We start from the raw sequence: 15,473 nt of genomic DNA, 5'->3' as shown, positions 1-15,473 counted from the left end.
TGGCTTGATGTCTTGCTTGTATTTCTTTTCTAAATTTTATTACTTGCGCTATACAAACTATCTAAATCATAACACTCGCATCAAACTTAAATTGAAACAGTTGTGTATATGTAACAAAACATCCGACTTTCAATTTACGATAAACCAGCTTTACCTTTTAATAAACGTTTTAAATGCCATTCAGTTAGTAAATAATAATACACATATATGAGAACAATTGCAACGTAATCTTCACCAGCAATAACTACTGTATATTACAACATATCGAACACAACTGCATTATATTAACAGTAGTTGATGACCCACTTAAATGAAAGAGTTTCAAAATATCTCAGTGGCACCATCTCTAGTTCGGAAAGGATTAACTTTATTTCTCGCAATTAATATATATATATTTCACTATGGAAGGCAGAACCAACTAATAAAAGTTGTAATACTATAAATTGTATGTTAGAGAGAATTATTTTTATTTCCAGAAGGCGCACTCTGTTAGTTTCACTCTTTTGAAGATGATGTTTGCTGTTCGTCATGATGAAAAATATGTAAGTTTTTCAATTGACAATGGATGTAACTTCAAGCTGTATAGATTGTATTTTGTTTCTTTATTCCTTTATTTAATTCATATTTTCCTGTTACTTACTATAGATTTAATAAGCTAGAAAGTAACACTAACAGCTAAGTATTTCTTATACTATTAGCAATATTCGTAAAAGAATTTGAATAACCCATATTATAGGTTAGGGGCTGGCTTGTTTGGTAGGGCTATTATTATTAATGTAACTTAGTTTAACTTGTAATGGCAGCTTTAATTTTAAACTGGAATTAGACAGCGGTGAAAGTAATAATAATGAAGAAAACGTTAAATACAGAGAAAACTGAAAAGTATAGTGTCGGCACAAAATACAAAAGTAGTTTTAAATATTTAATGGTAAGCTAACCTTTTATTATTGTAATGCTAGAACTTAGAAATAGAACTTTCAATAGAAGTATAAGAAATAAAATAGATGACTTTACTTTAGAGCACTTGTCAGAATTGGAGGATCTTGATGTAATGAATATAACAGAAACTGAGAAAGTGAAATGTGGTTATGTATAGACAATTCTGATGACAGGAACTTCTTTGAAAATATTAAATATAAGCCAATCCTTAATAATAATGGGGTTGAACATAGTTGAGTTTTAGTGCTAGTAGTTATAACTATAATTTATAAAGGTAGAAGGGTTTTAGTCAGAACTTGTTACAGACCACAAGATGAAATTGATGAATTTAATGAGAAACTCTACAGTGAGATAAGAAATTCAGCTATTAATGAGGTAATAATTATGGGTGATTTTAATCTGAGACATAGAAATTGGGAAATGTTAAATCATGAGGGAGACAGGTTTTTAGAAAATGTTTAGGATGGTTTTATTTCATCAAATGGTAAGGGAACCCACTGGGAACAAAGCTATTTTAGATTTATTATTAACTTCTAATATAGATTTGGATGAAAAGAGTGGAGATTGGGGAACATCTGTGTGCAAATGATCATTGCTCAGTCAGGTTTGATGTTTTACTGCATATGGAGCTAATGAATAAAGTGGTTTAGATTTTGAATTCCAAAAGGCAAAATTTGAAGGGATGAGACAAAAATTGTCTGCTATGAATTGGGCTACAGAAATAATTGGAGATGCTGATCAGGTGTGGACAACTTAAAAATATATTTTGTAAAATTCAAGATAGCTGTGTTTCTTATAGAAACAAAAGGGTGACTGCAAGTAAAAAGCCAGGTTGGTTCATAATTGAAATAAAGGATAAGATTAAAAAAAAACATTTTAAATTTAAGAAATATAAATTGACTGCTATGTTGGGAGATCTCATGAATAATAGGAGATCAAAAGAGTTAGTGAAATGTGAAAATATGAAATAAACAAAACTAGATGAAAAAAGGTTGGATGAAAATGTAAAATTTAATATTAAGAATTTTTTTGAAAACACTAATTTAAGCAAAATGTTAGGACAGGAGTAGGACCTTTGAGGGATGATACAGGAAGAGTCATATTTGATGATAATAGGATGGTTAGATTATTAAATTCTACTTGTTTTTCAATGTTTACAAATAAAGATTTAAGCAGTATTCCTTATCCTGAATTGTTGATAGGTAGAAACAAGATTGAACAAGATAACCACATTAAATCTGAGCTTGTTAAGAAAAAAATTAGGGAATTTAAAGAATAATAAAGCTCCTGGGTCAGATGCATTTCCCTAAGGGTTTTGACGGAGGTTAAGGTTTGGATATGTGAACCACTTGAGGTGATAAAAGTTGTCCCAGTAAATATAGACCTATCAGTTTTATATCAGTAGTGGGAAAATGTTTTGAAAGTCTGATAAAAGATGCTTTGTAAAGTCATGTAACAAAGTTTATAATTTTGTAGATAGTCAGTATGGTTTTAGTAGGGGAAAATCTTGCCTTATTAATATTTTGATATTCTTTGAAGAGGTTACTGCTTATGTAGGTGAGGGTATTGGTGTAGGTTTGGTGTATCTGGATTTTCAGATAGCATATGACAAGATGCCAAATAAAATGCTTGTTAAAAAAATCTATAGCTGTGGGAGGAATAAGTTGGCTCATTGGATAGAAAACTGGCTGGATGGAATAATGCAGAGGGAATGGGCTTCAGTCAAAATGGATTATTGTCACAAGTGGGGTATTTCAGGGTGTAGTGTTCTTTTTGATTAACATTAATTACATAGATGAAGGAATGGTCAATAAATTATTTAAATGTACTGATGATAGTAAGGTTTTGGGTGTTACTAGCTGTGAGGAGGATGCTGATGCTTTTGTAAATGATTTTAATTATTAGGTGAGTTGCATGAAAAAGTGGCAATAGCTTTTAATTGTAATAAATGCAAAGTAATGCATGTGAGATATAATTTCAGCTATAAGTATAATTTTAATGGGAATACCTGTAACAGTGTTATGGAACAAAAAAGGACCTTGGTGTTCTAGTTGATCAATCTCTTAAGCCATCCTAGCAATGTGCTTTTCTTAGTGGCAGGGAAAATAGAATTTTAGGTTGTATCTAAAGAAATGATGAATACAAGTCAAAAGAGGTTATTTAATTTTATAAGTAATTGGTGTCCTCCAATGATACAGCTGTAAGTCTGCAGACTTACAATGGTAGCATCTGGGGTTGGATTCCCCACAGTGGACACAGCAGATAGTTCAATGTGGCTTTCTCTAATACAAACAAACAGGACATTGTTTAGGCCACATTTGGAATAGTGTGTTCAGTCTTGGGTGTCTTACCTTGAACACCTCAATGAGATCTCTTCTAGCATTTCTTTCTTCAAGAGAAAACAATTTCAGAGATATTAACCTGTCCTCATATGGAAACCTTTCCATCTCAGATATCATATTAGTAGCTCTCCTGTGAACCTTTTCCAACAATTTAATATCCTTCTTAAGACTGAACATAATACTTAAATGAAGCTTAACCAATGGCCTATACAATGAAATAATAACCTGTTTACACTTATATTAAATATTTCTATAAGTACAATCCCACATCCTATTTAATTTACTACTAGCATCAACTCACTGCTTTGGATGACTTAAGAGACTGATCAACTAAAATACTGATGTCCTTTTCTTCAAAACTGTTAAGATTATTCCCATCAAAAATTATACTTAGATGTAAATTATGATAACCCATATATATTACTTTGCATTTATAACATTTAAAAGCCATCTATGAGTTATTTGCCTAACTCGACAAATAATCTAAATCCTTTTGTAAAGCAGCATTCTTCTTACAGCCAACAACACCCAAAACCTTAACTTCCTCAGCAAATTGAAGCAGTTTATTGACCATTCTTTTATCTGTGTCAGTGATGTAAGTCAAAGGAAGCAAAGTCATAATACTGAACCATGAAGTACACCACTGGTGAAATTAATCAATTTTAAGTAGCTTAGAAGTCATGTGATAATGTTGTTCATCAATCGGGTTTCCCTCTTGCACTTGTTCAGGATGATGATTGATGCTTAAAGCTGTATATTTAAAAATTGAAGCCATAGGATAAACATCTAAAATAAGCCTTCTGTTATCATTCTTCAAATTTTCTACTCTCATTCTGATATATTTCTTACCCTAATGTGTATAAAGAAATCATACTATCAACCTTTACATTCTCGGCAACCTTTTTTCAAATTCTTTTTTTGAATGCCTGATATCCTGTTGAACTATGTTTTGATTTTATGTCATATAACCTTCTAATTTCCCATCATAGCAGGAAATTTAAGCTTCTTAAATTTATGATGCTCTTTTTTAAATTTTATTCCTTATCTCTTAGTGAAATAATCTGGTGTTTTACTTGCAGCTACCCTTTTTTTGAAAGTTTTTTTATAAGGGACATGTTTATCTTGAATATTTAAAAATATCCCTTTCAATTCTGGATTAATCCTAGTAACTCTTCCCTAAACTCTTTCAAGTAGTACACAGTCTTCCAAATGAGGGCTAACTAGGGATTTGTATTTTGACTTGTACTCAGTATCTATGTATAAACACACCCCTAATGTTCTATTAACTTTACTACTAGGAACAAAGAACAACCTTGATGGCTTATCCACCACCATGCCAAGTTCCTTTTATTCAGTTACACTTTAGCATGGGTCCCTATCTGTACAAGACATTTAAGCTAAGATATAACACAAATGCATTACCTTGCATTTACATAATTAAAGGTCATTTGTCCAACTTACTAGTTGATCAGAATCATTCTGTACTACCCCAATACAGCTAGAAGTATTCATGAGTTTAAACTGTAATGTTTTCCACAAACTATACTAATATACTAGTTTGTCATTATAAATATGATATAAATAAATAAAGGAAAGGCCAGAACAACAATAACCCAAGTGCCAGTCCAGTAATATCTGTAGTAACACAACATTTGAGAGAAAAGTGGTCCCTCACCTTTTATGACTGTACCATTCATTTCATCAAACATTCATTTGTGTATATCCAACTCAGACTCCTCAAGTGCTCATGAAGACCTTTTTTGGATTCTTACAATTCTGAAGACAATCTATTCCAAAGGCTGACCAACCGGTTTGAAAAATAAAATTGTCTAATGTGAAGATGATTTCTACTTTGCTAAATCTTAATTCTGTGTCTCCTAGTCCTCCCACTCTTACCATTAAATACATAAAAAATTACATATCAATCTTGTCTATTCCATTTATAATATTGAACACTTTAATTGGATCCTTTCTAACCCTTATAAGGATGCTAACTTGTTCTCATATGACTAGAGCTTGGAATTAGTAGTTGTTAATTGATGGTCCCATCAATTTCACTTGATTATTTGGTTAATACAGTGTTTTTTAAACAATGGTACATACAAAGAAAAATATATTGGCAGCAGATGCTACCAGCCAGTTGCCTTCCATGTTTATTAAACAGTTCAACAACAGCAACAAAAATAAAAAGGTTGATGGTGGCTGCTGCCAGCCAGTTGTCTTCTCACAAGTCAGCAGCGTCAACATTAATGACAGTGACAGATAGCCTTAGTAGCTTTGACATAGACAGGGCAAGCAAGTTAGATGCAAATATTTTGAGTATTTGGATATTTGGAATATATGAGAATAGTAATAATTGGAAGCCCTAATTTTGATGAGTTGGTTGTTATCATGACAATCAAGTTAATCATGACTTCAGTTGATTATTGAAATAATTGAAAACAGAAATAACCAGAAACACTGATTTACATGATTTTTTTATTATTTTTGTTACAATTGATATAATCAAAATTTCAATTAATCAACTGTGCTTAGTGATAAGAGAAGTAAGACTAATTAGTGCTTTTCACCTCCCTTAAAAATAGGTGTAACATTAGCCAACTTCAATTATTCTGGAACCTGCCCACTAATGAAAGACTCGCAAACGTTTTTAGTAAGGGTCTTACTTAAATATTTCTTTACTTTTAATACCCTTGGAATAATGTTGTAATCTATATTTTCAGTGCTTTTAGACATTAGCTAGAGGATAAATGATGCTAGGATAAAAAGATAATAAAAATAGACCTAGAATAACTAGAATGTTCTAGATAAAGTCATGAAAACCTAGTCATGTTGATGAATATCTAGAAGTGAGACATCAGTTATAATATGAGTGAGCCAGTCAGTTAGTAAGCTAGCAGTGAATCATTAGTTTTCAGTTGATAGAGTACCTGTCATTTAGTGAAGTATTTGGATCAGTTTTAATTATTACATCTATTCAGCTACTAAACCGATCAGCCATCAGATTGTATAAGTAAGTTTATCTTATTTGTACATTAGTCATGGTACCATTAATGAGGTATTTCTATTGAAGTGTCATTTGTAAACTTTGGCCTACAAGTTACTACAGTGTACAACTCAAGATAACCTGTAGAATTGTTAAAGAAGAAAGAAACTAATTTTTTATTGTTAGGTTTAATGCACATGGCCTTATTTTTACCTAATAATTTGAAAGAACAACCTTTATGAAAAACATTACAATAGTATTATAAGGCCTGAGGGCCTTATTGTCTTTTTAACTTCCAAATAAAGGACAGTTTGATGGCTATTATTAAGTGTATGTATATCTATCAAACTTCCTAACTAGTAACTTCACAGAATCTGGAATACTGTTCACATCATAGAAAAATTTAGCAATTCAACCATTCCATAATCTGCTGTCTTGTTCTTCTAGAGAAGAAGTACAAGTCAAGTATGACTATACCTCAAATGTGAGTTGTCTCTCTTCATCATCTTGGTTTGTGACTTCTAGAACTATTAACTCTGTTAATAATTTTAGTTTTCTTCTTAGGACATCAGACTGGAAACTATTAGAACTTTTACAATAAACCATTATAGATTTACAAGTGCAATCCTCAGCTGCATGTGTTAATGTTCTTCAAATGGAAGATTGGCTATTTGCTTCACTGTTTCCTTCAAGTGTCAATGTTCTTCAAATGGAAGATTGGCTATTTGCTTCACTGTTTCCTTCAAGTGTCAATGCTCTTCAAATGGAAGATTGGCTATTTGCTTCACTGTTTCCTTCAAGTGTCAATGCTCTTCAAATGGAAGATTGGCTATTTGCTTCACTGTTTCCTTCAAGTGTCAATGCTCTTCAAATGGAAGATTGGCTATTTGCTTCACTGTTTCCTTCAAGTGTCAATGCTCTTCAAATGGAAGATTGGCTATTTGCTTCACTGTTTCCTTCAAGTGTCAATGCTCTTCAAATGGAAGATTGGCTATTTGCTTCACTGTTTCCTTCAAGTGTCAATGCTCTTCAAATGGAATATATGTTATATATATAATAAACACGTGCCTGGCCAGAACTTGACACTAATGTTAATAAACAACATATCATAAATATCAATATTATTTCGAATAATGGAATCAGGAAAAAGAACGAGAAAGAAAGAACCTAATTCCAACAAGGTACATTACTTCTGCTCACATACATAGCTATTATCATTCAGTGCTGCCCTATAATTGCAAAATTTTTTGGCATGTCACAAATTTTCACTTCCATGCACCTCTTGATTCGCAACATTAACTGATTCTTATGTGCAAATTATCATGTGACAAACGTCCACCAATAGTAGTGCCACATAACCATGTGACTCCCTCTGTGTTTTTCTGCCTAACTATACTTCTTGTTTGGCAGTGCTCATGTTCAGGTGTTTAGTTTGTGCTCTCTTAATTAAAGTGTTTTTTTTCTTGTATCTTCATATCAATTTCTCTGACCAAGTTTACTATTTATTAGACAATAGTGATATTGGTAATTTATTCTGAAGTGGAATTATTTTATATTTCTACCCAATTATGGAACTTAATATTTCATTACAAATCATTTGGAATATGAATTTGGAATTCTAAGTTACCATTTCGGAGGTTATATGTTCTATCATCACATTTACAAAGTTTTAAGGTGGCAATCCTCAACTAAGGAATTATTGGCTTTACTTCATTGGGGTATTGATCATCCAATGAGCTCACCTTTATCAGACCTCAACTTGAGTTTGGGGGCCCACACATTTTGAAATATGGTCCACCGACTTTGGAAAGATAAGGTGTCATACGGTTATGGTTTTTGAATATTTTTGCTATTGATATTATTATCTCTAGTTATTTTGGTTCAATAACATAAATTTAGTTACATTGGTCAATACTCATAGTTACGTTCAGGTTTATAATTAGAGCTTAGTTGTATTCTTTGTCCTATAACAGTAGATTAGGTTTAACATGGGTCTTTGTTATTTTAGGATTACCTGTAATTCATCTTACAGGTACATTGTAAATTAGGTGAACTGTATTGTTTTTTCTTCAGAATATCACATCTCATATCTATGTTATTTTCAATACACACTTACTTAATTTTACAATATAATGTGTATTTCATCTTTATTATTATTTATCTTTATACTTCTTCATACTAACTGTTGTGGACCTTTGGAGCCTAGATCTGCACAAACTTCTCGCAATGTTGTATGTATTATTATGAAGTTAGGGTTTTTAAGTTAGAGCTTAGTGATATACTTTGTCCTGCATAGTTCGATTAGACTGTTATTTTTGGTTTACCAGTAGTTCATCTTATAGGTAAATCAATAATTAGGTTAAATATCTTCTTTTCTTCAACACATAACATCTTATACATATGTTTATTTCACTACACAGTTACTTAAATTTACATTATACTGACTATTTCATTTTTATAATTCTTGACAATTTATACTTCTTAAAATTAATTTAGTTTATGAGGAGAAATCTGTGGGCTGGAGTCTGGCTTACCTTCTCCCAGTATTACTCGCCTTCCTCCTACAACTGCTGAATCCATTTAGGATGACCTAGATTTTGTCAGTTTCCTCCATCTGATTATGGCTTGCCATCCCAGGCCTCTACTGCAGAATATGCTAGGTGTACCTCAGCCTTTTCTTTTAAACACATTTCACAATATACTTTCTCCTCCTTCTCCAGACATTATGTTTCTTGATGAGCAGTTTTGTCTCTACAGGGAGAGAGTACTTGCATGCCTCACCCTCCACAGGGTTTGGTTTAATTTACTTTAGCTTATCATCAGGCAGATTTTCTTCTTTATTCTATGTATTTAGAATCTCTGTTGCCTGTATGGTGGGAGTCTCTGTTAATCCTATCCATTTTATTCCCTCACCTAGTTTCCAGCTTCTTTTTACCTTCTTGACTCTCCTACAGGAAATGTCCACCCCACATCTCCTTTCTTAGGTATTACACTTATATCAGATACTTCTTTCTCCTTCCCTCCATGTTGGGGCATTTGCCATCTTCAGTTCTTTCCTTTCTCATGTGGCTTCTTTGCTTTTGGAATCTTCTGGGGTGGGACATTGGGACTTACAGTAGGCTCTTTTTCCCCACCAGTCCATTCTTTGGAACTATTCCTGTGCTTTGAGCATCACTTGGGGTATCTGTTATGCTGTATTATATTATTTTTTTTGGTTGCTCTTTTGTTTCATTCTGAGTCATTGCCATCTTTATTGATGTTCCATGTGTGGCACCTTCTCGTCCTTTACCTGTCCTACCTACGGGTTTCTAGATTCATAGTGTATGCACAATGGTGATTGAAGTTCTGATTTGATCAGTCCAGTCTCAATAACTTTTTGGTTCTTTCCTATTTTTAATGTGTAATCTTGATTACAAATAGGTGGGTAATCTATGTAGTACTGAGAATGCCTATGGTACACATTCTTATTTTTTTCATTTCTCTGGATGCTATCTTAGGTTTTTTCACCATGTGATTTGGTACCAGTTTCGTGCCTTACCCTTTGGATTTGTCCCAGTTCTGTATGTCTTTAGTCAGACGATCTGTGTTTTACCCAATTTCTGCATTTTTGGGGATTTTACTAACACCACTACTTGAATGTCTGGCTTCATTAGCTCCTCCTGAATGGGGGTGATCATAATGTATTCATTTGCTTCTTACACAAGCAGTTCAGGTGGTTGGATTTTCCAGTTTGAAAATTTTTTTGTTATCTACCTAACAATCTCAGCTATTTGGAGAACATCTTTTTAAACACACACCTCCATCAGTACCATCCATTCTCCTCCTCAAATGCATTCAATTAAGCTTTCTGTTATCCACACCATTACGATCTACTATCTTACTGCTAGCAAGGTTTTAATGCATTGGGGGCTTCTGTGGAAGCACTTCTCCCTTTGGGTTTGGCACATTTACAATATTTTCAGATGCTGCACGACCCATGGTCTCTTGCTAGGATTTCTTTGGATTCTCCTCTTAACTTTCCTTCTTCCCTTTTTGACTATATGTGGTAGTGGTTAAACATATCCTCCACATCATCAGATTTACCGATTCCTTCCCTTCGTATGGATTTGTTTTTCATCCCTGATGCTCATCTCCAAAGTTTTGTACATGGGTCAATCAGCAGGAGACTTCAGGACTATGGTCTACAGATGAAAGGTCTTACCATATTAACACCCTGGCACTTGCGACAGTCCAGTGTGCTTTAATTCACTTTCTTCTGGTGTGTTGTGTTCCAGGTGCTTTCATCCTCATTGCAGATTGTCTTTTCAGTCCCAACACACTTTCTCCCAAGGAGAGGCCTCTTGATCCTCCAATTTTCAGTGTGTCTGCCTCCTGTGGTACTCCTCCATGGAAAGCATTTAACTCCTTTCTCAATTCCAAGTTATCTCTTTTATTTTGGTCTCAGGTTCATCATTTACTCACCCTGGCTGTTGATACGTTCAGACAGGATTAGATCCAGTTTATAACTATAGTTTTTCTCATTCCGACAGTCTTCTTCCCAAGGTGATTTTGACTATCCATGGCACTCTGGGTCAGGACTTTCTGATTGTTCCTTTCTGGCCAGCACAGATTCGGTTTTCTTAACTGTTTCAATTCAAAATGTTGTTTTTCTTCTGATCGCTTTTACTAACCTACACTTTGGGGCTCATGTGAAATATTCTTTTCATCAGTTTGTTTTTTATTGTCTTCCACCTTTATTCTTGGTCAAATCAGGATGACTTTTTCTGTCCTGCACATGCTCTGGGTTGCTTCATTGCTTTCAAGGCTTCTTTCCATTGACTACATTCCTGCAGTTTCATTCCTTTTCACCATTCCTCTGTTCGTGATTTTTTTCCCTTCCTCTTTTACCAGTTGGGTTCAGCTTGTGATTTGGTGAGCCTCTTATTCCTTATCTTCTTCTTCCCCTAATCAATTCCTGGTGTCTTCACCCATGCATCTCAACCTTGTTGTCTGTTGGAGGTACTTTCTCTGTTGAGCACTGAGACTACATTTCATACGTTCATCTCCCATTATCTGCTTTGGGTAGCTGTTTCTTCCTCATTTGGGTACCATCTTCCACCTGTTGCCATCTTTTATTCTTCTGTGAGACTGTAACTGGGTAAATTTTCTTTCTTTAGTCATATATATTATTTGTCAGGGGCCTCCCATGTTTTGACGAGTGGTGCCTGTCCACGTATACTTCAATCACTTAGAATTATACTAAAACCCACACTGTAAGCCTATGTTCATAATTTCCATGGCCACATAATGCACACTGTTCATTACAATAACTTAAACTAAAAATGGGTGTTCCACAAGATCACTTGTAGGTTATTCTTTGCGATACCTTTACTTCATAAATATGCTCATTCTGGACCACTAACCCATGGACTTCATGGGTAAAGCAGAAGGGAATTGCTGCCCAGCCCTGCCATTCCTTAGATTGAATAAATTGAATAAATAATGATTCCTGCTATCCCGACCTTCTATTAGGTTGTCAGGAAGTTAATGTTACATTTTGGAACACTTTCATTAACCACCCCCAAAAATGTACATCACATATAATAGTTAAATGAATTGCCTGAACATCATGAGTAAAGTTAGTATACTCTAATCCCTTATAGTGATGGCACACGATGAGACACACATTCGGTATGTAATGCTGTTTGAATACAAGAAGGGAAACAATACAATAAAAAGTTCTCCCCTAACCACCATATTCTCCAGATATGGCACCATCAGATTACCTCTTTTTTATTTGCTGCAACACCATCTTAATGGGAAAAAGTATGCATATGTGGAAGGTGTTAAAGAGGTGCATTTCTTTAATGCCCTTCTTTAATCAAGGCATTAACAACCTGATTGTAAGATGGAAAAGCATCATTGCTAAGAATGGAGATTATTTCATTTAATAAATTTTTTATTTTGATGTATAAGCTGTTCATATTTTTTCATTTAAAAAAAAGCAACATTAATTTCTTGATGACTTAATACAACCTTTCCTACCCTTGCCTGACTCCATCAATCTCATCCAGACATCACAACCTGTCTTTACACATGGCATTTGACCAGCCCATTGCCTCAGCCCAGGTACTGACTCCACGTATTGTATCTTTAATTTTCCAATCCATTAGACCTTCCAATGCCATTTACCAAAGTCACTGGTAGACCTTCCACCTTTAGTCTCTTTGACGTGGCTTCCACCCTTCCATTCGTCATCTTTTCCAATTCTTCACCTGTTTGTTTGCCAAAATCTTGTGCACTTCAACCATATCTATTTATCGATGACCTTGTCGACCACCTTTCATTTCTCCAAGTTTCATAAGGTTTTGTCATGTCCTGTCATTTCCCTCCTTTTGAGTCATGCATCCTCCATGTTCCTTTGATTGGGATCTCAGTGAGGTCCTTTATACCCTTTTCTCTCCTCCTTTTGAACCTTTGCTTTCCATGAGCCATCTCTTCCTCAAGATCTATTTCCTTCTTATCCTTGCTTGTGGATGTCATTGATCAGAACTTTATGCATTAATCTTACCTGCATCCTCTACCATTTCTCTTATGTCATTCTATATCCTGACTGATCCTTCCTACCTCAGACCTATGCTGCCTGTGAAGGTACTTTTGCTTTCACAACCTCTTCCTTATCTTCTATGTCTTACCTGTACTCCTATTCCAACCCTGATTGACCTCTTTGTCTGGTTTGCTTCTTGCAGTTTTATGTAGCATGTACTGCCTCCTTTTTGAGGTTAATGTTCCAGACTTTTTACTCCCTGGAACCCTTCTGTTTCCCATGATTATCTCCGTCATGTTGACTGGTTGGGTTCTTTAACTCGATAATGGGATCCCACTCTGAGTTGGGTGTTGCCTGGTTAGGTATGCTTTGCCTCAAACCTGCACTATTTACTTATTGCACTATAACACTCACTCTAGATTTGGGGTGTTCCACAAGACCACTGGTGTTTTTAAATATCAGTAAGTTTCACTCAATGGTGGACTGTCACTCATAGACTTCATGAGAAAAGTAGAAGGGGATATCTCCCCATCCCTGGTAACCCTTTGATTGAATAAATTGGAGTCAGTCTGCTTTTACAAATAAGGAATCGTGGACATCCATTGTACTTTTTCCAGTGTGATGTTACTTTGGACTTCCCACTGCATTTACTTCCCTCTTTTTTTCTTGCAATGGAGAATGGGAGTTCTTACTACTTGTACTGTCCCAGTTTCTGGGGTGGTGAATCATGGAGGCTTCCTCCTGAGTGAGTTTAGAAATATACTTTAGACTGAGAAGGATATTGAGTTGTAAAGATGTGTTTAATTCTCGTAGCTTTACAAGTTTTAGCCATCAAATGAGACAAAAATTGTGGGCCATTATCAGATACAAAAGTCTTTGGAATACCATATCTACACAAGTATTCATTAATTAGTTTTTCACAATCACCTTTGCAGTTATTTGTTTCAGAGGATATAATTCAACCCATTTACTGAAATAATTTGTCACAACCAACAAATAACTATTTTCTGTATTAGACTTAGGATAAGGTCCCATGATGTCTACTCCTATTATCTCACTGGGTTCCATTAGTTTAGTGCTTTGCACAAATCCTGCTGGCCACTTTTGATCAAATTTAGTGGTTTGACAAACATAGCTTGACAACAGAATTTTTCATGTCCTTTTTTAAATCAGGCCAATAACCACGTCTGGATTCTTTGTTTATTGTTTTTTGGACACTTAGATGACCAACCGTAGGATGATCATTCAATATGAATAACATTGCCATTCTCAGTATTTTTGGAATAACTGTGTGAGTTCACCATTGCAAGCAACTCTTTTTTTATGTAGTAAAGAACAATATCATTCAAGACATAGTGTTTGAATTTACTTACAGACTTTGCAATTATAGTAGAATCGTTAGTAATAGTCCAGATTGCAAATAAGAGTATATATATGCTTATATTCATCATCTTTAGCTTGTTTAGTAGTCAGTTGACAATGGCAAAAAGTTTAGGTGATAGTTTATGATGTCCAATTCTGGAGTTTCTTCTGGGAGTAAGTAGGGTGTCTAGATAGGGCATCAGATCACTGGTTTTCTTTTCCTTTTCTGTGCAGTATTTCAAATGTTAAGTCTTGTAATTTTAATGATCAATGCATTAGTCTTACAGTTAACTTTGGAGCTGTCCGTAACCATTTCAAGGCAGTGTGATATATCTTGAAATTTTTTATAGCCCAAACTATGGCTAGACATTCTAACTCTGTAGTAGTATAGTTTCTTTCATCAGAGTTCAGTGTTCTACTGGCATATGTTAAGACACCCTTTTGACACATAACTGCTCCTAGTCCAACATTTGAAGCATCAGTATGCAAAAAATAGTGTTCACCTTTTCTTGGAAGTTGCAAGACAGGGGATTCACTTAGAGCCTGCTTTAATTTCTGGAATTCGTCCTCACACTAGGATGTCCATTTTCACCTGATATGCTTCCTTCATAACTAATATAAAGGTTCTGCAATTATAGCAAAGTTTTGAATAAACTGATTGTACCAGGCACACATACTCAAAAATGTGCTTAATTCTTTGCAGTTTCTTGGAGTTGGGAAGTCTGTAACAGCTTTCACTTTGTTATCATTTGTGTGTAGAGCAGGATAAACACAACCATAAACATAAAGAGAAACATAATTTTCTATCTCAACACTCTTCTCTCTCAATTGGTTGTTTTGAAAGTTGAACAGTCACTACATGATCATTCAGGTTTTGAACTTTTTCCTGCAAGAAATGCCTTTTATAATGAAGAGCATGAACAACTTTTTTGTATGTTTTCAGCAGTTCCTTCAGGTCAGATACTTTTTACATGGCATCAGTTATAAGCATTAACCCACCGGCTACTAACTTTTTTAGTAGGCAATGCAAGTCTTGCTATATTTCATTCCAACAATAAAACTAGTGGACGAATATTTTCGAAAATTCATAAATACTTTGACAGATGTAGGTAGTTTAGGAAACATCAAGCCTATTACTTTTAATAAATTTAGTTTTTTTGCATTATGATCTTTAATATCTTGGAAAATTACATTAGGAAATCGTATTTATAAAAAATGATTACAATATTTATATTTGCTACAGATATGAACTTATTACTTTTAATGTTTTAGTACATTATTTTGAAATCCCCAAAAAATTGTATCCTCCATAAAATGC

The 15,473-nt window shown here is 34.3% G+C and overlaps 2 protein-coding genes across 4 annotated transcripts in view; both read left to right on the top strand.

The window, feature by feature from the left end:
* Window positions 1-423: 423 nt before the first annotated feature.
* Window positions 424-15,473, top strand: part of LOC106463151 (BLOC-1-related complex subunit 6-like) — an 88,842-nt gene continuing 73,792 nt past the window's right edge. Inside the window, exon 1 of one of the 3 annotated variants that reach the window (XM_013923146.2) lies at window positions 424-542. The gene's annotated coding sequence lies outside the window, so the exon portion shown is untranslated. Of the gene's footprint in view, window positions 543-749; window positions 929-6,244; window positions 6,295-15,473 lie in introns of those variants that run through there. The other 2 variants (XM_022390576.1, XM_022390578.1) reach the window with 2 other exon arrangements.
* LOC106463149 lies at window positions 6,923-7,324 on the top strand. The gene has a single exon (XM_013923144.1). The coding sequence runs from the start codon at window positions 6,923-6,925 to the stop codon at window positions 7,322-7,324; it is 402 nt and encodes a 133-aa protein (XP_013778598.1).

Source organism: Limulus polyphemus, unplaced genomic scaffold, assembly GCF_000517525.1.
Source record: "Limulus polyphemus unplaced genomic scaffold, Limulus_polyphemus-2.1.2 Scaffold1336, whole genome shotgun sequence".
NCBI lineage: Eukaryota > Metazoa > Arthropoda > Merostomata > Xiphosura > Limulidae > Limulus > Limulus polyphemus.
The sequence above is the reverse complement of the archived record's forward strand: the minus strand, read 5'-3'. Positions and strand labels throughout refer to the sequence as shown.